Here is a 22,774-nt window from a genome sequence, read left to right as displayed (position 1 = left end):
TGCCGGTTTTCCTTTTACAACATTGCCAGGCTTCACCCCTTCCTCTCCATCTACGGTGGTCCAAACATTCGTCGTACCTTGGTTTGACTCCTGCATCAGCCTCCTCACTGGTCTCCCTGCCTCTAGTCTCTCCCCTCTCCAGTCTATATTTGACTCGGCTGCCTGGATCATTTTTCCGAAACAGAGTTCAGCCCTCATTTCCCTTCCTTCTCGGAAACCTTCACTAGCTACCTATCCTTCTCCCACTCCCTGGTGCCACTCATGTTGTACATATCTGTGATTTAGTCATTTATATTAATGACTGCTCTCCTGCCGAGCCAGAGTCTCCGATTCTGGGATAGGGGAGCCTGAAATTAAACGTTGCTCGGCGAAGCAGCGTGGCCCAGTGGATAGAGCACGAGCCTGGAAGTCAGAAGGTCCTCGATTCTAGTCTTGGCTCCACCACCTATCTGCTTTGTGACGTTGGGCGAGTCATTTAATTTCTCTATGCCTCACTTACTTCGTTTGTAAAATGAGGGCTAAGACTGTGAGCCCCTTGTGGAATATGGGCTGTGTCCAACCCGATTAGCTTGTGTCTACCCCGGCAATTAGAACGGTGCCTGGCATACTGTAAGTGCTTAATAAATACCACAATTGTTTTTGGTTTTTTATGGGATTTGTTAAGCACTTACTATGTGTCAGGTGTTGTATTAAGCACTGGGGTAGATACAGGATCAGTGGATTGGATACAGTCCCTGTGCCAATTAGGACGGAGTCCTAATCCCCATGAGGTAAGAGGCACAGAAAAGTACAGTGACTTTCCCAAATTCACACAGTGGCAGAGATGGGATTAGAACTCAAGTAAGTCCTCTGACTTCCCAGCCCCGGACTCTTTCCACAACACTGCTTCTCTATTATTATTATTAATTTATTCAATCATACTTATTAGGCATTTACTGTGTTACTTAGAGAACTGTACTAAATGCTTGGGAAAGCTCAGTACAACAATAAACAGTGGCAATCCCCGCCCACAAATTATTATTACTATTATTATTATTTCAGATTCACATCAACTTGGATGGCCTTTCCTCGCCCGTCCTCATCTCTCTGTAGGCAAAGCACCAGGGTAGGAAGGAGGACAACTAAACGCACAGCTCCTTGGTTGTGGCTTTATCTTCTATTAGATCAAAGAACGCTTAAAATGAATATTGAACTTCCTTTGTGCAATGGAGCTTCTGCTAACTGCTCAGGGCCAAAAGCAAGTTGTGGGCTGTATGTGTGACCTAGTGGGTCCCTTCGCTCCTTACCTGATTTGTCTGGTATATTGCCCTGGCAAAACTCTAAAACTTCGGGGTTCAGGCAGGCAGACCCATAATTTTGCTCTGGCTGGGTGGCCCGATTTCACCTTGGCCCTAAACACTTGGTTTGGATTCTGGCTACGGGACTGCAAACACAGGAGAATAGTACTACTTGTAGGAGACTCCCCTCTAGACTCTAAGCTTGTTGTGGGCAGGGAATGCATCTACTTATTGTTCCATTGGACTCTCCCAAGCACTTACTTCAGTGCTCTCCACAGAGAATGCATCTACTTATTGTTCCATTGGACTCTCCCAAGCACTTACTTCAGTGCTCTGCATGCAGTAAGAGCTCAATAAATATAACTGAACTCATATCCCTTACCCGTGAACTGGAATTTAGGCAAAAACAATGAATCAAATGACAGCTCTGGTTCCCCTCCCCGCTTCTCCCTTTTGAGGTGAATTTTTTCACTTCTCCAGGCTTGTTCTAGTCTATGCATTCTGCTGATTGTCATCTGGAATATTACCAAAATGACATGCTTGAGGTCCGAGGATGTAGGGGCCGGAAATGATGAAAAGTTTTCTATTCACGTGCTGATTTCCCAGAGTCTGTGATGGGTTGGGAAGTGGCATTAAAGGCATGGGACTCCAAAACTGTTAATTCTGTCCTGCTGTTAGCTTTGCACTTATCATTTAATTTGCCCTGAACTGATTCGGGCCCCTACTGGAACCTCCACTGGGTTTGTTTCCCTCAGATTCATCCAAAGAGGATGATAAAAAAAGCACAGGTAGTTATCGGGGGATGAAGGGGAGAAACAGTTTCCATTGCATGATATGAGAAATCAGCCTTTTTTTTTTTTAAAGACCCCACTTCATTCTGGTCATAACTTACCCACTCCAAATTGCTTTGGTGGAGGAGGAAAACTGAAAAAAAAAAAATTCAGTGGTTACCATCAGTTGAAGAATGAACTGTAAAGGTTTTTAGACGATTTAAAAGCATAGGCATGAGGATGTGAGAGCCAGAGGTCAGGTGAATAGTCAGCAGGCCTTAAAGTAGTTAGGAGCCTCCAGACCACCCTCCAATGGCACCCCCTTCCCCACTCCCACTCCTTTCCTACGTCCCTGTTCACCCTCTGAAAGGTTCACTTCATCTCAGCAGAGGCATTGTCGGAGCCTGAAGAATGCCACTCTGGGGTAACTTGGAAATGCACTGATTTCAGTCAACAGAAACGACACAGATACGAGTTCTAATAAACTTTTTCTTAAAATGCAATCCAAGAAAAAAGAGGCCACTCTGAGACATAACCCCAGCAACTAGAGGATGAGCTCACTTGGGCAAAGGGTGGGGAAATGAACTCTATTGTACTCTCCCAAGTGCGAAGTACTCTGTGCGAAGTAGAGAAGCAGCGTGGTGCAGTAGAAAGAGCACGGGCTTTGGAGTCAGGGCTCATGAGTTTGAATCCCGGCTCTGCCACTTGTCGGCTGTGTGACTGTGGGCAGGTCACTTAACTTCTCTGTGCCTCAGTTCCCTCATCTGTAAAATGGGGATTAAGACTGTGAGCCCCACGTGGGACGACCTGATTCCCCTGTGTTTACCCCAGCGCTTAGAACAGTGCTCTGCACATAGTAAGCGCTTAACAAGTACCAACATTATTATTACTCTGCACCCGGTGAGAGTTCAATAGATACCATCGATCGATCGATTGAACTGGCAGAACGGCCTCGTTTGCAGTTGCAAAAGAAAAAGATCTTCTCCTGAATCTAAACAACACCATCGAGGTTTTCAAGGTTTCTTCTCATGACGGTTCTTCTTGGTGTTACTCAGAAAGGACTCTCCATATGAGAATCTCAGCTTTCTGTTTCAAACTTCTTTTGGGGATTGGAGTAGTTTCCCGCAGAGACAACGCTAATGACAACTGAAAACAAGAATGTCTCTCACAACGGAACAATGCTTAGATTTTCCAAATTCATAGGTGGAGATGCTTTCTCTTCCAGACATCTAGGGGAGGGATTACATATATATATATATATATATATATATATATATATATATATATATATATATATATATATATATAAAATCATATGTAATTTAGACAAATTTATAGTTCTTATATAACTAGGGCAAATTGTATAAAAACTCTCCCTCTTTAAAGGTTAAAAGCATATCTAACTTGGAAACGCCCTAATGAAAATCCACTTTAAACACAGTCACACTTCCTCTGCAATGCACAGTGCTAAGCAAGTGCTTAAAAATACAATATTTTTCATTTTTGTGTTTGGTTCATCGCTTTTGCTCTCTGTCATAAATACAAAGAACCTATTGTTTCTCCTACAGAGCACTGAGATAAATCACACTCTGAAGGAGAGTCATTCTAAGACTTTACTTATGCCGGGACATTATATCTCTTTTAAATGAGATACCATAACCCAAAGGGAGCTGGGTGACTTTTTTTGTGTTCCTTTAGGAGTGCAAAATGCATCTTATCCATTGTCATGTCACTTTGCTGTACTTGGATTCCACTTAGGTTAATTCACAAGTAAAGGAAGACAGAGTGAGGAAGATTACGACGATTAAAGGAGAAGAGCATGTGGCAGATCAATTTCTCTCCAAAGCAACTTGCTTATGTTGTTACAGGGTTATGAAAATATTAGTAGCAACTCATCAAGATTAGTTTAGTTATTGTGCTCTGGATTGGTTTGGCAGACTCTTACGATGAACCTTCGTTACTGTTTGAGTCAGTGTCTTTAGATTTCTCTCGTACACTTTTCTTTTTGTCATCTTTTCCCTTTAATATCTTCAAAAGCCCCCAGGACCAGGAATTACTCTTGTCTTCATCCTGCGGTGTAGAGCTTTGAAGCATGTATGCAGCGATCAGAATGCAGTCATGAAACGGAAACACCTTGAGTTGACATTCCCAGGGCCATTAGCTCACTTTAATGATTACCCAGGAAATTAAGAGAGTAAACAATCCATAAAATCATTAGGCTTCAGAAGGTATTTCCTTTAATAAAGGAATAGTAAAAGGAAGGGGTGCGGCCTCATGGATAAAGCACAGGCTGGGAACCGGAGGACTTGGGTTCTAATCCCGCCGTGTGATCTTGGGCAATTCACTTAAATTCTCTGTGCCTCAGAGTCTTCAACTGCAAAATGGGGATTCAATCCCTGTTGTCCCTCTTACTTGACTGTGAGCCCCATCTGGGACAGGGACTCTACTGGTCTGATTAACCTATATCTACCCCATGGTTAGAACAGTGCTGGACACAAAGTGCTTAGCAAATACCTTAAAAATAATCTGTTTCCCTGTGAATAAATTGTGCACATCATTTGGATAGAATGTTTGTTAAAGTCAATTATACATCCTTTCAGGAGATCGCTATTATAGTAAGAGTTTAGAGCCCAGTGGTCCAAATGAAGCCATTCATTTTCTAGAGAAATGTCAGCTGCCACTGTGCTGGGCACCAATTAAAAGATTATTGGCCGCTTGAGGTGGTTGACTAGCCTGGAAAGGTTCTTCTCACATATGATTTATTGGAGTCCTGGTTTCTCTTAAATATATTAGGAGCACACACCTCTACGAGATAAACCACATCTTTAAATCAATCTTGAGAGCTTCTGAAGACTTCAGTGACCTCTTGGGACAATCACATTTTAAATATGTGTTTCATTCAATTAGCATGGACATTTTGATTTTTTTAAAAAACTCCCATCTTTCAATGCCACCGATATCACCTGGAATCAAGGGAAGCAGTGACCTATGACATTCATTCATTCAATTGTATTTATTAAGTGCTTACTGTGTGCAGAGCACTGTACTAAGCACTTAGAAAATACATCAGCTGCTATGTTTTAATTATCAACTTTCTAATTATTATGACATATATCCCAGTCAATAGTCCAATCTTCTTTTATTCATGTTCTTCAAATGTGAAATGTGTCATGTCTTAAGCCATTTTAGCAAGGGGCACAATCTAGAAAACAAATATCTGACTATAACTCTGCTCCAGAGACCAGAAAATGTATCGAATGGGCTAGCTCTTTTTCTTTTCACCTGTTGAACTTCATGTCATTGGTTTACCTTTGACGGGTGAAGGAGAAACAACGAAATTTACCATGTGAAAATACTTCGCAAAAACATCCATTATGCTGTCCAATATTCCAGCTGTGGTCTTCTAGCCTCTCCAGCTGTGGTCTTCTAGCCTCTTTCTGAAGTGTCCCAAGTGGAATGTATATATTGTGCTGCACACTAGTGTAATTACAGTGCGCAGATTAGAGGTAAAAATGTTTTTGGTTATTTTAAGGTTTGGAAGATTCTTTATTAGTCATGAAATCGTGTCCATTCTTTTGTGATGTTTATATCAAGGAACGGCCTATATAAATCCTTTGTAAAGGGTGCTCTTTTATAGAAATAGGATGGGTTGCAATGCCTGGGGCTAGAATTCTCTGTGAAGACTGCTCCTTTACAAAAAAAATAGTATCCCCAAATATTGCAACCCATCCTAGTTGAGAGAAAAAATGATGAAACCAATGTCCTTACCTAAGGCCCATGTCTTCTTCATCAATTCCGTCGTAGATCTCTTCATCTGGAGGAGGAGGGAACATGCCTTAAAGAAACACAAAGAACCCATGAATTTTTTTGTTCGCTGAACAGAGTTCGGAGATATAATCTCCTCTAGCCATGGATGACATGTCTTTTACTGTGATTATGTTCTCCGAAGGGTCTAGTACAGTGGTGCTCCACAGCAGGTGCTCAGAACAGTGCTATAAATTCAGTAGCTGTTCTGAACATTGCTCTTCACAAAGTAAGCACCCAGGACAGTGTTCCTCACATAGTAAGCACTCAGTAAATATAGTTGATCGTCGAAAAGAAATCAACCGCTTCAATCTGTCTGCAAACTAGGTCCTGGGAATATTTTTTTTATATAGAATTATTACCTTAAGCATTCAAAACCTTAAGCCGATCACTGACTTTCCCTTTCCTACCTGGAGCAGAGCAGGTGCGAGAGAGGAGAAACCTCACGGATGCAATTTACCGGTCCATTTGAGTATGGGCTTTAGAAAGAACGCCCAAGGAGGAAATTGCTAGAAAGAATACGGATTTAGAACATATTTGGCTTAGAGCACAAGGGAGTGAGGGAGAACAAAAGGAAATTAGAGATAGAGCTCAGTTCCACTGATTAATGGAAGACTCTGGGTTCCAACAGTGACGTAAATGTAGGGAAGTGAGAAGAGATTAGCAGGGCATTTGTTGAGCTCAGTTTTTTCCATGTTTTCTTTGAGATAGCAGTGTTACATTCAGATGGAGACACTGCAAGTTCAAAGGGAGAAGAATCTTCTGAAGAAGTGAAAGCAGAGCAGGAAGGCCTAGTTGAGGCCCATTTGAGTGGAAATGATAACTTAAATAGAGAGAGAACAATACCGGCTTTATTCTGATTTATGTTCTGCCTTTCCATTCTTTCTCCTGAAGTTTATCTCAAGATTCTCTTTAAAAGAAGCTGTCACTTGCTAAGCTCATCGGCTGTTACCTTCTTGGAGGGAAATGAAGCAATACTCAGGCAACACCAAAAACTACATTGTTACTAAGGGTAAGAATTACAGGACGATCAGTAACGAAAAATGAAACTTACCTCCACTTCCGCTCTGACCAGTGCCCTGGCTGGAAAAACAAGAGGGAAATAGATTTGGTAAGCTAAATCTCCATTCATGGAGACATGGAACAAGTATTGGGTTCCACAAGCCAATCATTTAGTCCCAAATAATTGAGGATCAAAATATATTTTGGTTTTATAGATTGGGATATTTCAGGGATATGGGTTTTTATGGTCTGAAATATCCTGAAATATCCAGGAAAGCATAAAAAATGAAAATCTAGAAGATAAGAAAATGCAATATAATACAAGAAGGCACTTTCCGGTTTTAGATTGGGCAGCCCATTCTACATTGTGGGGCTTTGCTACCCGTGAGTAGAGGGTGAAAAATATTCTCTCTCACATGAATGGGCCAGTAATAACACCTTGAAAGACCTTTTATTTTTACATGATTTATCTCATTTAATCCTCACACCAGCTCTGCGGGGTAGGGAGTGTCAGATATTATAATCCCCATTTCCACTTGAGGAAACCAAGGCACAGAGAGATAAAGTGTGACTTGCTCAAAACAGAACTCATTTTTCCATCCAAACCCTTCCACTCAATCTTTCCCATCACTGCACACTCCGCATCTTCCCTGTTCTACAATCTTGTAACTCGGCATCGACCTCGACTCATTTCTCTCATTCGACCCATATTCGATCTGTCACCAAATCCTGTCAGTTCTATCTTCACCACATTGCTAAAATTCGCCTTTCCCTCTCCATCCAAACTGCTGCCATGCGGATCCAAGTATTTATCGTTTCCCGCTTTGACTACTGCATCACCTTCCTCGCTGACCTCTCTACCTCTTGTCTTCCCTCACTCCAGTCCATACTTCCTTCTTCTGCCCAGATCATTTTTCTAAAAAAAAACAAAAACAAGTCCAGGCCACATCTCCTCACTCCTCAAGAACCTCCGGGGGCTGTCCATCCACTTCAGCATCAAACAGAAACTCCTCACCATTGGCTTTAAGGAACTCAATCACCTCACCCTCTTCTTCCCTTACCTCACTACTCTCCTAATACAACACTTTACACACACACACACACACACACACTTCACTCCTCACATTCCAACCCGCTCACTGTACCTTGATCTTGTCTGTATCGCTGACAGTCCCTTGCCCAAGTCCTACCGCTACCCAGGAACTCCCTCCCCCTTCACAGATTCCAGACCATCACTCTCCCCACTTTCAAAGCCTTACTAAAATCATATCTAGTGCAAGATGCTTTTTCCCGACCGAGCCCTCATTTTCCCCTATTCCCTCTCCTTTCTGCATTAATAATGATAAGAATAATAATGTTGGTGTTTGTTAAGTGCTTACTATGTGCCAGGCACTGTTCTAAGCGCTGGGGTAGATACAGGGTAATCAGGTTGTCCCACTTGAGGCTCACAGTTAATCCCCATTTTACAGATGAGGTAACTGAAGCCCAGAGAAGTGAAGTGACTTGCCCACAGTCACACAGCTGACAAGTGGCAGAGCTGGGATTCGAACCCATGACCTCGGACTCCCAAGTCCAGACTCTTTCCACTGAGCCATGCTGCTTAGATCTGTACCCATTAAGCACTTGGTACTGACCACACCCTCAGCCCCACAACACTTATATACGTACCTGTAATTTATTTAATGTCTCTTTCCCTCTCTCGAACGTGAACTCCTTGCGGGCAGGGAATGTGCTTGCCAACTCTGTTGCATTGCACTCTAGACTGTACGCTTGTTGTCGACAGGGAACGTATCTAACAACTGTGTCATACCATACTCTCCCAAGTCCTGAGTACAGTGCTCTGCATACAGCAAGTGCTCAACACATGCAATTGATTGATTCTCAAGTGCTCAGTACAGTGCTCCTTATACAGTAAAAACTCAATGAATATCACTGATCGTCTGCCCAAAAGACATCCAGGAGACCAGCGGTAACTGGGACTAGCGTTCGCTTCGCCTGACTTCCAGCCATGATGATTTTCTAATAATAACAATAATAATAATATTTATTAAGCACTTACCATGTGCTAAGCACTCTACAAAGCACTGGGGTAGATACAAGGTAATCAGGTTGGACACAGTCTCTGTGTCACATGGGGCTCACAGTCTGAGGGCGCGGGAGAGAGGACAGATATTTTGTCCCCCGTTACACAGGGAAATGAGGGACAGAGAAGTTAACGGATTTGCCCAGAGCTACATAGGAGGCAAGAAGCAGATTCGCTGACATCTCAAGGAGTCAGAAGGACCTGAGTTCTAATCCCGGCTCCCCCCCGCATTCATTCATTCATTCATTCATTCGGTCATATTACTTGAGTGCTTATTATGTGCAAAGCACAGTACTAAGCACTTGGAAAGTTAAATTCAGCCATAAAGAGAGACAATCCCTGCCCACAATGAGCTTACAGTCTAGAGGTAGGGAATCAGACATCAAAACAAGTAAACAGGCAATAATGTAAATGAATAGAATTATAGTTATGTACATATATATATATATAAGTGATGTGGGGTGGGGAGAGGTGGGGAAGAGCAAAGGTAGTGAATCGAGGTGACACGGAATGGAGGGGGAGCTAAGCAAAAGGGGCCTTAGTCTGGGAAGGCCTCTTGGAGGAGGTGCACCTTCAGTAGGGCTTTGAAGGAGGGAAGAGTGAATGGCGGATTTGAGGAGGGAGGCCGATCCAGGCCAGAAGTAGGATGTGGGCCAGGGGTCGGCGGCGAGACAGGTGAGTTCGAGACACAGCGAGAGGGTTAGTACCAGAGGAGCAGAGTGTGCGGGCTGGGCTGGAGAAGGAAAGGAGGTGAGGTAAGAAAGGGTAAGGTGATAGAGAGCTTTCAAATCAATTGTGAGGAGCTTTTGTTTGATAGGGAGGTTAATAAGCAACTACTGGAGATTTTTGAGGAGGGGGGTTGACATGCCCTGTACGTTTCTGTAGAAAGACAATCTGGGCAGCGGAGTGAGGTGCGGACTGAAGAGGGGAGAGGCAGGTGGGTGGGACGTCAGAAAGGAGTGATGCAGTAATGCAGTTGGGACAGGATGAGTGATTGTACTAACATGATAGCGGTTTGGATGGAGAGGAAAGGGCAGATTCTGGCGATGCTGTAAAGGGGAGACCGGCAGGAATTAGTGACGGTTTGGATATGTGAGGTGAATGAGAGAGAGCAGAGTCCAGGGTGACACCACGGTTGCGGGCTTGTGAGGCGAGAAGAACAGCTGTGCGGTCTACAGCGGTGGGAAAGTTTGGGAGAGGACAGGGTTTGGGACCGAGATAAGGAGGTCTGTCTTGGACATAGTGAGTTTGAGGTGGCGGGAGGACATCCAAGTAGAGATATCCTGAAGGCAGGAGGAGGTGCGAGCCTGGAGGGAGGGAGAGAGAACAGGGGAGGAGATGGAGATTTGGGTGTCATCTGCATAGAGATGATAGTTGAAGGCATGGGAGCAAATGAGTCACACGTCTGCTATGTAAACTTGAGCAAATCACTTAACTTCTCTGTGCCTCAGTTACCTCATCTGTAAAAGGGAGATTAAGGCTGTGAGCCCCAAGTGGGTCAGGGACTGTGTCCAACGTGATTAGCTTGCTTCTACCTCAGTGCTTGATAACAAATACTATTATCATTATCCAGGATTAGAACCCAGAACTCTAAACTTAATTTCTTTTCCCTTTCCGCTAGGCCAGACTGCCTCCAAACAGAACCATACTAAATAAAACTAGGTCTTAATGCCAGAAGTGGCATTCAACAGAATGCAATTACTTCTACTATTGACTTTATCCTTTAATCAGCAGGTAATATTCACGTTACGATTTGGTGCACCATTCCAGAAATAGAGCAGTGAACATTAACCGGAAAGGATTATTTCAGCAGAAGCATGGAAATGCTATCCTAGCTTTTAAAATTCAATTTTCTGCTCAGTGTCTCTGAATAAAAGTTATTATTTTGAACGTTCTGTTAAATTCCTAGTAATGCTTTGAGGTACATTTAGCTTCAGGAAGAAAATTAGAAATCTTGTTGGGGCATGAAACCACAGATTCAGTTTAATATGCTCTCCTCAGGGCCCCCTCAATTTACACAGCTTTCTGACATCATGAAAAATATTTTCAGCTTTGAAATTTCTCTGCTGGATAGAGAGGTTTTTGGATATTTTGCTTACAGTGCACAGATTCTGTTTCTTTGTATGCCTATATTCGATCAAGCCATTACTTGCAGAGAAATTCTATTTTTTTCCCCTAACTTTGTAATCTTAAAAACCTACATGTCGGTGTCTGATTTATCTGTCATCTTCTGGAGAAATGGGCAGAACTCGATGCTTTAAACTCTTAACCATCCCGCACCATATATGAAGTCTCATATATTCTCCTGCCTATAAGACATTTCTTCTTGGATGTCCCACTGAAATGTCAAATTTAACATGTCCAAACGGAACTCATCTTCCCTCCCAAGCCCTATCCTCCCCCTGACTTTCCCATTATTGAAGACAACTCCACCATCTTCGCTATCTTAAAAGCCCAAAACCTTTGTGTACCTTACTTGTCCCTCTCATTCAACCGACATATTCAATCAGGTACCAAATCCTGTTGGTTCAACCTTCAGGACATGGCTAAAATCCGCCCTTCCCTCTCCATCCAAAATGCTACTACACAGATCCAAGCACTTCTCTTATCCTGTCTTGACTACTGCCTCAGCCTTCTTGCTGATCTCCCTACCTCCTGTCTCTCCCCCTCCTAGTCCACAATTCACTCTACTATCCAGATCATTTTTCTAAAAACAGTTCATTCCATTTTTCCCCACACCTCAAGAACCACACGGTTGCCCATCAAACAGAAACTCGTTAGCACTGGCTTTGAAGCAATCAGCTGGCCCCCCTCGTCTCATATCACTGATTTCCTAGTACAGCCTAATCATCGGCTCATCTAAGGCCACGTTCCTCACCTCACCTCCATCTTGTCACCGACCCAGTGCTCATAACCTCCTTCTGGCATGGAACTCCTTTCTTCTTTCCCCACAATTACTTTCCTCTCTTCAAAGCCTTATAAAAAACCTATCTCCAAGAGGCCTTCCCCAACTAATCTTCATTTCCCCTCCTCCCTCTCCCTTCTGTGTTGTCCTTGCACTTGAATTTGTATCATTTGAGCCCTTGACATTCACCTCACCCACAGAATTTGTGTACATCTCCATAATTGATTTTAATATCTCTCTCCCCCTCAAGACTGTAAGCTCCTCAGGGCCAGAGAACGTGTCTACCGACTCTGTTTTATTATACCCTCCCAATTGGTTAGAACAATGCTCTGCATACAGTAAGCACTGAATAAATATTGATTGACTGATCGATTAGTTATGATATTTATTAAGTAATAACAATAAGAACTGTGGTATTTGTTAGGTGCTTACTATGTGCCAGGCACTGTACTAAGCACTGGGGTGGATACAAGCAAATTGGGTTGGATACAGCCCCTGTCCCACTTGAGATGAGGATTTTTTTCAGATCATTTTTCAGATGAGGAATTGAGACACTCCCCTCCAGGCCCAATAGTTGGGTTTATGTGAAGTCCTCTGATTGCCCTTGCTAGTGTTCGCTTAATAGGATCATTTATTAAGGATCAGAATCAGGATCAGGGCAACAATCCCCTGGAATTCATGAACTGAGACAGAGACAGACGGGCAAGGATCAGTCTTATAAATGACATTCAGACCCACCTGGTGATACTGTCCTGTTCGGCAACATCATCGTAGACTTCTTGGTCATCTTCGATGGGCCGCAGTGGAGTAGCACAGAGAGAGGGTTTTTTCCGTTTCAAGGAGTCATAGTCAATTTCCACAGCCGTTGTTTTTACATAACCATCTGCAAACGGGGATACCTGTTATTCAAGCAATCCCTTCTTTTGAACTCTCCCAAATCTGGCCAAAGCATCCGCGAATTAAACCACCGATCTCCCTTCAGATCGTTAGAGGGATAAGGAAGACAAAGAGGGGCAGGACGAACCCCGATGAAGGATGAAGGGATCTAGTTCTACCCATTCCTCCAGAAGCCAACAGATAAATTAAACACCGACAAATAGGTTTTTAAGAATATAATGTTAGGGAAAAAATAGGATTTCTCTGTAATTAATAGGTTAATCGTATATAGGCAGTACAAAGAAACAGAATCTGTGTATTATAAGCAAAATATCCAAAGACCTCTCCATCTAGCAGAGAAATTTCAAAGCTGAAAATTATTTTTCTGGAGACAGAAAGCTGTGTAAATTGTGGGGGCCCTGAAGAGAGCATATTAAACTGAATCTGTACTTTCAAGCCTCAAGAAGACTTCTTCCCCCCTTCACCAGAGGAAACCCAACGAAACAAATTGGAAAATTCTCACTCACAAGACCCTTTCGTTGTCCGTCCCAGCCACTTTCCTTCCGGGTTGTCTGTGATGCGGATGATTTCGATTTCATCTCCCTGCTTGCAGCTCAGTTCATTCTTCCCCCCCTTGACATCGCAGCAAGCCTTGGCTTGATGGAGCACTTGGATAGGTCCTGTTAACTGCAAGGGGTGAGACAAAAGTTAATCCTCCCTCCCCAAAAGAAGGACCTTGTAATCATAATAATAATAATTGTGGTATTTGTTAAGCATTTACTATGTGGCAGGCACTGTACTTAAGTCCTGAGGGGGGAAACACAAGCAAATCAAGTTGGACTCAGTCCCCATCCCTCACTTCTCACGTAGATCTGAGGGCAAAATAAAAACTCCCTGACACTCTCCCACCTCCAGCCTTTGTCTGGAATATAACCTGGTTTTTTGTTGTTTCTTTAAAGACGGTATTTTTTAAGTGCTTACTATGTGCCAGACACTGTACTAAACTCCAGTATGGACACAAGCTAATCAGGTTGGACAGAGTCTCCTCCCGACAAGGGGCTCACAGTCTTAATCCCCATTTTACAGAGGAGGTAATTGAGGAACAGGGAAGTGAAGTGACTTGCCTAAGGTCACACAGCAGATGGAGCTGGGATTAGAACCCAGGACCTTCTGACTCCCAGGCCCGTGCTGCTTCTCTAAATCCCAGCTCTTAAGTGTCCAGGAAACCAGGATGGGGTGGGAAGGAGTATAAAGGTTCTGAGGGCCCTCCTTAACATCCAAAGTATCCTTGGAGGGTCAAGATGATTTTAATAACTCCTTGATTTTGCAGGGTGCTTTTCTTTTCCAAAGTACCTTTACACTACTGATCTCATTTTGTCCTCACCACATCCCTACGAGGATGGTTGAGGAAGGTATTTTTATCCATTCTACAGTTGAGGAAACTGAGACCCAGAGAAGTTCCGTGACTAATCCAAAGTCGCCCAGCAGGCTAAAGGCAGAGTTGGGATTAGAACCCAGGTTCCAGATCCAGGGCCTTTCCATTGCTTCCTGGGTCCCTTCCCTGGGCAATTAGTGCTCTTTTCTAGCTTAGATAAGACGACCCTTTCCATTTGGCATCTGAGTTACTTTTCAGAGACCTGAAAGAAAATCATTTCTCAAGAGGGTTCGGGATATATCATTATTATTGTCATCGAGTCATTTCCAATTCATAGCAACTCCACGGATATACTTTCCCCAGAACGTCCTGTACTCTGTCATAATCAGGATTATAAGCGTCATGCATTATTTTGAAAGATTCATTTCATGCACGATAGATGGTGTAAATTCTTTGAGTGGCTAGCATATCTTAGACATTTATGTGCACAAACGCACTAAGCCTATTGCTCAGAATATGAATGCTTTTATGCACATCTCGGGACGTGGGGCAAACGGCGGAGGGAGCTGTTTGTCAAACACCAAGATTAAAACAAATGTTTACCGTCTTCATAAAATGATGGTCAGGCTATTTACAATATTAAAATGCGATTCTTCAAAAGAACCCATCTTGAAACATGCACCCAAACAGGAGCTGACAGCCATTCCCAGAAGATGAACTCACTTTGAACTTTTTCCTGATCTCTTGTTCTTTCTTTTCTTTTTCTCTTTGTTCTTTTTTCTCTTGTTCTAGCCTTTTCTTTTCTTCCTTGTCCCTCTTCCTCTCCCGCTCCTTGGATGCCTCTCTGAAAGCAGAAGACGTTACACTGTTGATTCCCAAGTGCCTATGAGGTGTGCTTTCTACCTCTGAAGACTTTCTCTAAAATCAGGATGGTGGAAATGGTAACACAGCACTGAACTGGCCCCCCAGAGTGGAGGATGGGGGTGATAAGGGTAATTTTACAATGGTATATTTTAAGTATTTACTATGGGCCAGACACCATACTAATCAATGGGTTAGATAAAAGATAATCAGGTTGGACGGGGGCCATGTCCTACTTGGGGTTCACAGCCTTCATCTCCATTTTACAGATGAGGTAACTGAGGCACTGAGAAGTGAAGTGATTTGCCCAAGGCCACAGCAGACAAATGGTGGAGCTGGGATTCGAACCCAGGTCCTTTGACTCCCGGGCCCCAACTCTTTCCATTAGACTACTCTGCTTCCCAACATTTTCCTCAGTTAGGACGCCTATGAAAAAGTACTCTAATTTTATGTGTATTTTCTCATACATTCATTCATTTATTCAATCATATTTCTTGAGCACTTACTGTGTGCAGAGCACTGTATTAAGTGCTTGCAAAGTACAATTCAGCAAGAGCCCACATAGGGCTTACAGGAGTTTCTGAGAAAATACTATGGATTGATTGGAATATAATCTATTTGAAACCTGGAATTAAAAATTGGCCCAAAAGGGAAGAATAGCCTTTCTCCATCCTGGGCTTCTCAGCGGACCAGTGAGGTGAGGAAGTGGCTTCTGTGATCTCCATGTTCACGCATCCATTTCCACCCAGTATCAAGAGACTGAGAAGCAAGGAAGAGGGAGAATGTTGGTTTCGATGTCTTTTTTTCTTTTTTTGTGTTTGTAAATGGTAGAGTGGTGTGGTGGAAAGAGCCCGGGCTTGGGAGTCAGAGGATGTGGGTTCTAATCCTGGCTCCGCCTCTTGTCTGCTGCGAGACCTTGGGCAAGCCACTTAACTTCTCTGGGCCTCAGCTGCCGCATCTGTACATTGAGGATTAAGACTGTAAGCCCCATGTGGGGCAACCTGATTACCTTGATTCTACCCCAGTGCTTAGAACAGTGCTTGTCACATAGTAAGCACTTAATAAATACCATAATTATTTACAATGTGTCAAGCACTGTTCTAAGTGCTGGGGTAGATACAAATTAATTAAGTTGGATGTATTTATATTAATCTCTTGCTCCCCCCTAGACTGTAAGCTCACTGTGGGAAGGGAATGTATCTGTTTACTGTTATATTGAACTCGCCCAAGCACTCAGTACAGTGCTTTGCACTCAATACATTCAATTGAATGAATGAATGAACCCAGTTTCTGTCCCACATGGAGCTCACCGTCTAAATAGAGGGGAGATCAGGTATTGAATTCTCATTTTCCAGTTGAGGAAACTGAGACACGGAGAAGTTAAGTGACTTTGCCAAGGTCACACGACGGGGAAGGGGCAGAGCCTGCTCTTCCAGCCTCTAACCGCTTCCTCTCTAAATGGTTAAAGGAGAGAACTGAGGGATAGCGGGTAACCAAGACACGTCAAACTTTAACAAGCGTCCGAACGTTGGGGGCTTTTTCGATAAAGGATGTTCAGTAAATCAGTGCTCTAGCCTGATTCTCAACATAGTCATACGTGCAACTCATTGCGCCAACTTGTATGCTGTCTTTCCCTTAGAGTGAAAATCATTATCCCCTTGCTACGTCCTCAGGACGAAGTAAAGGTCCATGTCTACTAACACGGCCGTTGCCTTAAGATTAAGAAGGAAAATATCAGGTAAAAAAAATGTAACTCGCACATGTCTTCATATGTTTCCCCATCGCTCTCTTGATCCTGCAAGAAAAAGTGATATTGATCAATTATCAGTAATTGGAAACATCGAAGTAAGCACTGCACATGTCAAGTACACGGTTAAGCGACGGTAGCATGAGCAAGACTAAGGATTCCTCTCAAATAGATTAGAAAGTTATGCCAGGAATCGCTCTCCTCCTTCCTGCAACCCATCAGGATATTTCGACTAGTTAATCTTAGATAGTGGAGAACAATGACCCAAATATGTCTTCAAAATTGATATTGTGTGCTTGAGGTTCTTGGATGTAGCAGCATTACAAACTCAACACATTGCTAATTTTATTCTTTTTCCCCTTCTTGCATAATGCTGGGAAATATTATCCAGTACAGTATAAATGGCTTCAAATTAATATCCTTAAATATCATCCTTCATATAATAGTATATATAGTTATAATAAAAATGAAGAAAAAAAACTGACCTCATCCGGATTTCCGGGACCTGAATGAGAAAATTAAGAATCAGATTTTAATTAATTTTGTTTCAGAATACCTATTTTGGGGATTTGTTCAGTAATAGCAGCGTGGCTCACTGGAAAGAGCACGGGCTTTGGAGTCAGAGGTCATGGGTTCAAACCCCGGCTCTGCCACTTGCCAGCTGTGTGACTTTGGGCAAGTCACTTAACTTCTCGGTGCCTCAGTTCCCTCATCTGTAAAATGGGGATGAAGACTGTGAGCCCCACGTGGGACAACCTGATTCCCCTGTGTCTACCCCAGCGCTTAGAACAGTGCTCGGCACATAGTAAGCGCTTAACAAATACCAACATTAATTAATTAATTAATAGTAGCATTTATTGAGCTCCTACTTGGTACAACTTATGGTACAAGTCACTTGGGAATGCCAGTGGCTTGTTCCTTGCTCACAGAAGCTTACACTTCAACAGGGAAGAAAAACAAGCATTTTTACAACTGATGATGTCAAAAATGAAGCAGAATGACACATAAATGAGATTTTAGGGAGGATTTGGATGTTGGGAGAGTTGCAATCTGTCTGATGTGGGGAGGGAGGGAATTCCAAGACAGAGAAGAGCATGAGGGAGGAGATGGAAATGGGAGAGTCAGCAATAAGGTACTGCTTAGAAAGTTGGTCTGGGAGGAATGAAGATAGTGAGTTAGGAAATACCAAGAGAGCAGAAGGAACAGTGAGGTCATGTAGGGGAGAAAACTGAAGCCAAAATGAAAAGCGTTTTTGTTGGGGAGGAAGAGGCACAGGAAGCTAGCGGAGTGTTTGAGGGCTGGGTGATGCTTCAGAAAGATGATCCGGGCAGCAGAAGTTTAGATTGGCCAGGAAGAAGTTGGAGGATGGAGAACAGTAACGACGCTAATGCAATAGGCTAGTTGAGGCAGGTAGTCCGATGCCATCTGCCTATGTTTTCATGGGGAGATAGGGACCAGAGTAGCAGAGTGTGCAGAAAACACAAAGCCATGACCTCAAGCTGTCAATCTCTGGAGGTTGCGAATTTTGCAACTTCCATCCTCGACCTCATTGCATCCTTCACCCCGCTAACCCAACCGCCTTCTCAGATAAACATAGGCTATGTCTTCCAGGAATTCCCATGGAAAAGCCTGCCCCATCCCTCCACGTCCTCCCCATCCGATGCTCCTGCACTTCCATTTGCAGAGGCGAATCAGGAGTTTGGGTTCCCCGAACCTGAGGTAACGGCGTAACGGTAGACCTCAGTCGGACTCCAGAGTGCCGTGGAAACTCATTGGAATCTCTTAGAGTAACCCAATGGATTTCTTAATAATAATAATAATAATAAGGATGGTATTTGTTAAGGGCTTACTACATGCAAAGCACTGTTCTAAGCGCTGGGGGGGCTACATGGTGATCAGGTTGTCCCACATGGGGCTCACAATCTTAATCCCCATTTTACAGATGAGGTAACTGGGGCCCAGAGAAGTTAAGTGACTTCCCCAAAGTCACACAGCTGACAAGTGGCAGAGCCGGGATGGTATTTGTCAAGCGCGTACTATGTGCCAAGCACTGTTCTGAACTCTGGGTTAGAAACAAGGTTATCAGGTTGCCCCACGTGGGGCTCACAGTCTTCATCCCCATTTTATAGATGAGGTAAGTGAGGCACAGAGAAGTTAAGTGACTTGCCCCAAGTCTCACAGCTGACAAGTGGCAGAGCCGGGATTAGAACCCACGACCCCTGACTCCCAAGCCCGGGCTCTTTCCACTAAGCTAGGCTGCTGTTAAGGTAACCCACCTACGGGGATGGCTTCCGAAACGGATTCCATGCCGCGTTCCCATGAGTGATCCCCCCAAATTGCTCGGGTAAATGCAATCACTTGTCCTCGAGTGGTGAGTGAAAAACGTTCTCTCTCTTACCATTGGAGTCAATGTCAACATCATCGTAATTGTCTTCACTTATGGGAGTCCTGAAAAGAGGAACAGAGAGGCGTCTGATATGACGTCTAGTCATTTCGGCATGACGTTTGAACGCCCGCCAGTAAAGCTGCTTGGTAAGCCATCTAGTCTCCCTTCTCCCACCCAGCCCCGAGGGAGTCAAAACTGCAACAGTCTTAAAAACACAGGGAAGATTCTGGTTTCTGTAACCAAGGTTGTGCTCTTTTTTATGGTATTTAAGCGTTTACTATGTGCCAGGCACCGTACTAAGCGCTGGAGTGGGAGGAGCCTGAGGACTGCCTCCTCCAAACTGCTTATTCTGATGTTCTTCACTATGGCATCTGTTAAGTCTTTACTATGTGCCAAGCATTATTCTAAGCGATGGGGGAAATACAAGATAATCAAGTCAGACACGGTCCCTGTGCCTCACTGGACTTGCAGTCTAAGTAGATTAATTGGAGAGTTTAGTTTAATTTTTAATTTGCTCTTATTATTGCGTATAGTTCTTCGTCTTTCCTGAATCTATCCATTCCCTCCCTCCTGTCGTACCTGAACCTTGGTTTGTGAGACCCTTGAGGGACAGGGGCTACATAATAATAATCATCATCATCACGGTATCTGTCAAGTGTTTATTCTGTGCCCAGAACTGTAATAATAATAATAATAATGTTGGTATTCGTTAAGCGCTCACTATGTGCAGAGCACCGTTCTAAGCGCTGGGGTAGACACAGGGGAATCAGGTTGCCCCACGTGGGGCTCACAGTCTTCATCCTCATTTTACAGGTGAGGTAACTGAGGCACAGAGAAGTTAAGTGACTTGCCCACAGTCCCACAGCTGACAGGTGGCAGAGCTGGGATTCGAACTCATGAGCTCTGACTCCAAAGCCCGGGCTCTTTCCACTGAGCCACGCTGCTTCTAAGCACTAAGCACTGGAGTGGATACAAGCAAATCAGGTTGGGCACAGTCCCACATGGGGCTCACCGCCTTAATCCCCATTTTATAGAAGAGGAAACTGAGGTACAGAGAAGTGAAGTGACTTGCCCAAGGTCACACAGCAGACAAGTGGCAGAGCCGGGATTAGAACCCACGACTTTCTGACTCCCAGGCCTGTGCTCTCTCCATTACGCCATTCTCCTTTCCCTATGACCTGTTCATTTCATACCTACTCAAGCCCCGAGACAGTAGTTGGCAATCAATCTATCGATAGCATATGAGCATTCACTGTGAACAGGGCACTGTACTAAATGCTTGAGAGAGTATCTTGACTCTATTTATCGCCACCGTTCTCGTCTGTCCGTCTCCCCCGATTAGACCGTAAGCCCGTCGAACGGCAGGGACCGTCTCTACCTGTTGCCGACTTGTTCATTCCAAGCGCTTAGTACAGTGCTCTGCACATAGTAAGCGCTCAATAAATACTATTGAATGAATACAATACAGAGTCGGTAACACGTTCCCTGTCCCCCAGGAGCTTACAAAGTGACCACTTAGTAAATATCACAATTAATTAGGAAGTAGCCAGAATCAGACACATCCTAGGTGATGATGATGGTATTTGCTACGGGCTTATTATGTGCCAAGTCCTGTTCTAAGCGCTGGGGTAGATACAAGGTAAACAGGTTGTCCCACGTGGAGCTCACAGTCTTAATCTCCATTTACCAGATGAGGTAACCGAGGCACAGCGAAGTTAAGTGAAGCAGCGTGGCTTGGTGGAAAGAGCCCGGCTTGGGAGTCAGATATCATGGGTTCGAATCCCAGCTCTGCCCCTTGTCAGCTGTGTGACTGTGGCAAGTCACTTAACTTCTCTGTGCCTCAGTTCCCTCATCTGTAAAATGGGGATGAAGACTGTGAGCCTCACGTGGACACCCTGATCACCCTCTAACTACCCCAGCGCTCAGAACAGTGCTCTGCACATAGTAAGCGCTTAACAAATACCAACATTGTTATTAAATGCCTTGCCCAGTCACACAACTGAGTGGCAGAGCCAGGATTAGAACCCACGGCCTTTGACTCCCAAGACCGTGCTCTTTCCCATCAGCATGCCTCCGGTTTTCAATTCACCATCCTTTGAAGAAAGTCTTTTCTATATTGGAGTACATTGAACACGAAGTACTTAGATGACAGAAAAGGGAGAGGGTTGAAGTAAAAGGGAGCTTAAATGAGTGACTTTTTGCCACTAGATGGGGAAACGATACAGTATAAGGATTAATACTTTGTGGCTTATCTACTGCAGCCTCTCCTTGACAGAATTCCTTCAGCTCCTTGTGACTCTTACCCATCCCAGATTATTCATTAAATACATGCATTACATACATCATTTAGATCATTGACAATCAATCAGTGAATGGTATTTATTGACTGCTTATTGTGTGCAGAGCACTGTACTAAGCACCTGGGAGAATACAATGGACTTGGTAGACGCGTTCCCTGCCCACAATGAACTTAGAGTCTAGAGGGGGAGACAGACATTAATATAAATGAATAATTTATCAGATATAGTTTATAGATAGGTACATAGTGCTGTCCCCTGCCATTCTAACCAGGTACTTTTGCTCTTCAAAACTGTTTATTGGCTTCCCTCTTTTCCTCCTTCTTTGGCAGCTGGCTTTTAAACTTCAAGGCCAGAGTCGCCTTCATTTCCTCTAAGAAAGTTTCTTTCTTACTTGCTGCCCAAACCTGCCACCAAATTACCCCTGGGATCCTTCCACACTCCCTGCTGGGGAAGCTTCAAGGGTGTTTTCTAGTAATTATCTCTGCTTTCAACGTGAGAAACATTCCTTTAATCCCCCGATGGCTGGAAGAGTATCTTTTTTTTGCAAGCCAAACAAAATTGGGAGGAAAATGCTGCTCGGCAAAGTTTACAATGGCATTTGGGGGCTCAGAGTCAAACCTTGAGCAGGATGAGTCTCATTCATTCATTCACTCGTACTGAGTGAGCGCTGACTGTGTGCAGAGCACTGTACTAAGTGCTTGGGAGAATACAATATAACAATAACCAGATAGTGCCTACAATGAGCTTACAAGCCTAAAGATGAGCTTATAGACTAGAGAAGAGTTTAGAGTCTAGAACTCCCATTAAGTCCTTCGAATGGTAAGGTGTCCATTGCGTTCAAAGGAATGTCTTCTGAGTAATATAATAATAATTCGGTATTTGTTAAGCACTTACTGTGTTCCACACACTGTACTAAATGCTGGAGTGGATACAAACCAATCAGGTTGGACACAGTCCCTGTCCCACATGGGGCGCTCAGTCTCAATCCCCATTTTATAGATGAGGTAACTGAGGCACAGAAAAGCTAACTGACTTGCCCAAGATCACACAGCAGATAAGTGGCGGAGCCGGGCTAGAACCTTCTGACTTCAAGGCCCAAGGCTTATGCATTACACCATGCTGTTGCGGTATTTTGGAGACCAGAGACCAAGGCTTTGCTCTTCAGGATTCTTTCGGATCCCCCAAGCATTGATGAAACAGGCCCTTCAAGCGTGACGGAGGATCTGCTTGCATAACTTATCCTCGGTTTAATAATGTTGGGAGGATTTACTAAATCCTCTGGCAAGGCAGGCAATGTGCTCCATTAACGCAGCGAGGATTTAGGTTAGTTATTAAAAATGCCGGTGCCGGCTTCGGGGATGTCTGATCGATCCACGTGACCCGGAGTG

The 22,774-nt window shown here is 43.8% G+C and overlaps 1 protein-coding gene across 5 annotated transcripts in view; it reads right to left on the bottom strand.

Moving 5' to 3' along the window:
- The window catches only part of FYB1 (FYN binding protein 1), a 200,933-nt gene that overhangs the window by 24,669 nt on the left and 153,490 nt on the right, over window positions 1–22,774 (bottom strand). For 4 of the 5 annotated variants that reach the window (XM_029060977.2, XM_029060973.1, XM_029060974.2 and 1 more), the window contains 10 exons: window positions 19,099–19,148; window positions 17,186–17,205; window positions 16,714–16,748; window positions 14,816–14,936; window positions 13,245–13,404; window positions 12,580–12,724; window positions 6,906–6,934; window positions 5,816–5,882; window positions 3,993–4,130; window positions 2,170–2,201 (listed from right to left, as the gene is read on the bottom strand). In XM_029060977.2, the coding sequence (XP_028916810.1) occupies window positions 2,170–2,201; window positions 3,993–4,130; window positions 5,816–5,882; window positions 6,906–6,934; window positions 12,580–12,724; window positions 13,245–13,404; window positions 14,816–14,936; window positions 16,714–16,748; window positions 17,186–17,205; window positions 19,099–19,148 (797 nt within the window). The remainder of the gene's footprint in view (window positions 1–2,169; window positions 2,202–3,992; window positions 4,131–5,815; window positions 5,883–6,905; window positions 6,935–12,579; window positions 12,725–13,244; window positions 13,405–14,815; window positions 14,937–16,713; window positions 16,749–17,185; window positions 17,206–19,098; window positions 19,149–22,774) is intronic. The other variant, XM_029060976.2, reaches the window with a different exon arrangement.

Source organism: Ornithorhynchus anatinus, chromosome 3 (assembly GCF_004115215.2).
Source record: "Ornithorhynchus anatinus isolate Pmale09 chromosome 3, mOrnAna1.pri.v4, whole genome shotgun sequence".
NCBI classification, from domain to species: Eukaryota; Metazoa; Chordata; class Mammalia; order Monotremata; family Ornithorhynchidae; genus Ornithorhynchus; species Ornithorhynchus anatinus.
Note: the sequence above shows the minus strand (reverse complement) of the source record. Positions and strands in the feature narration are given on the sequence as shown.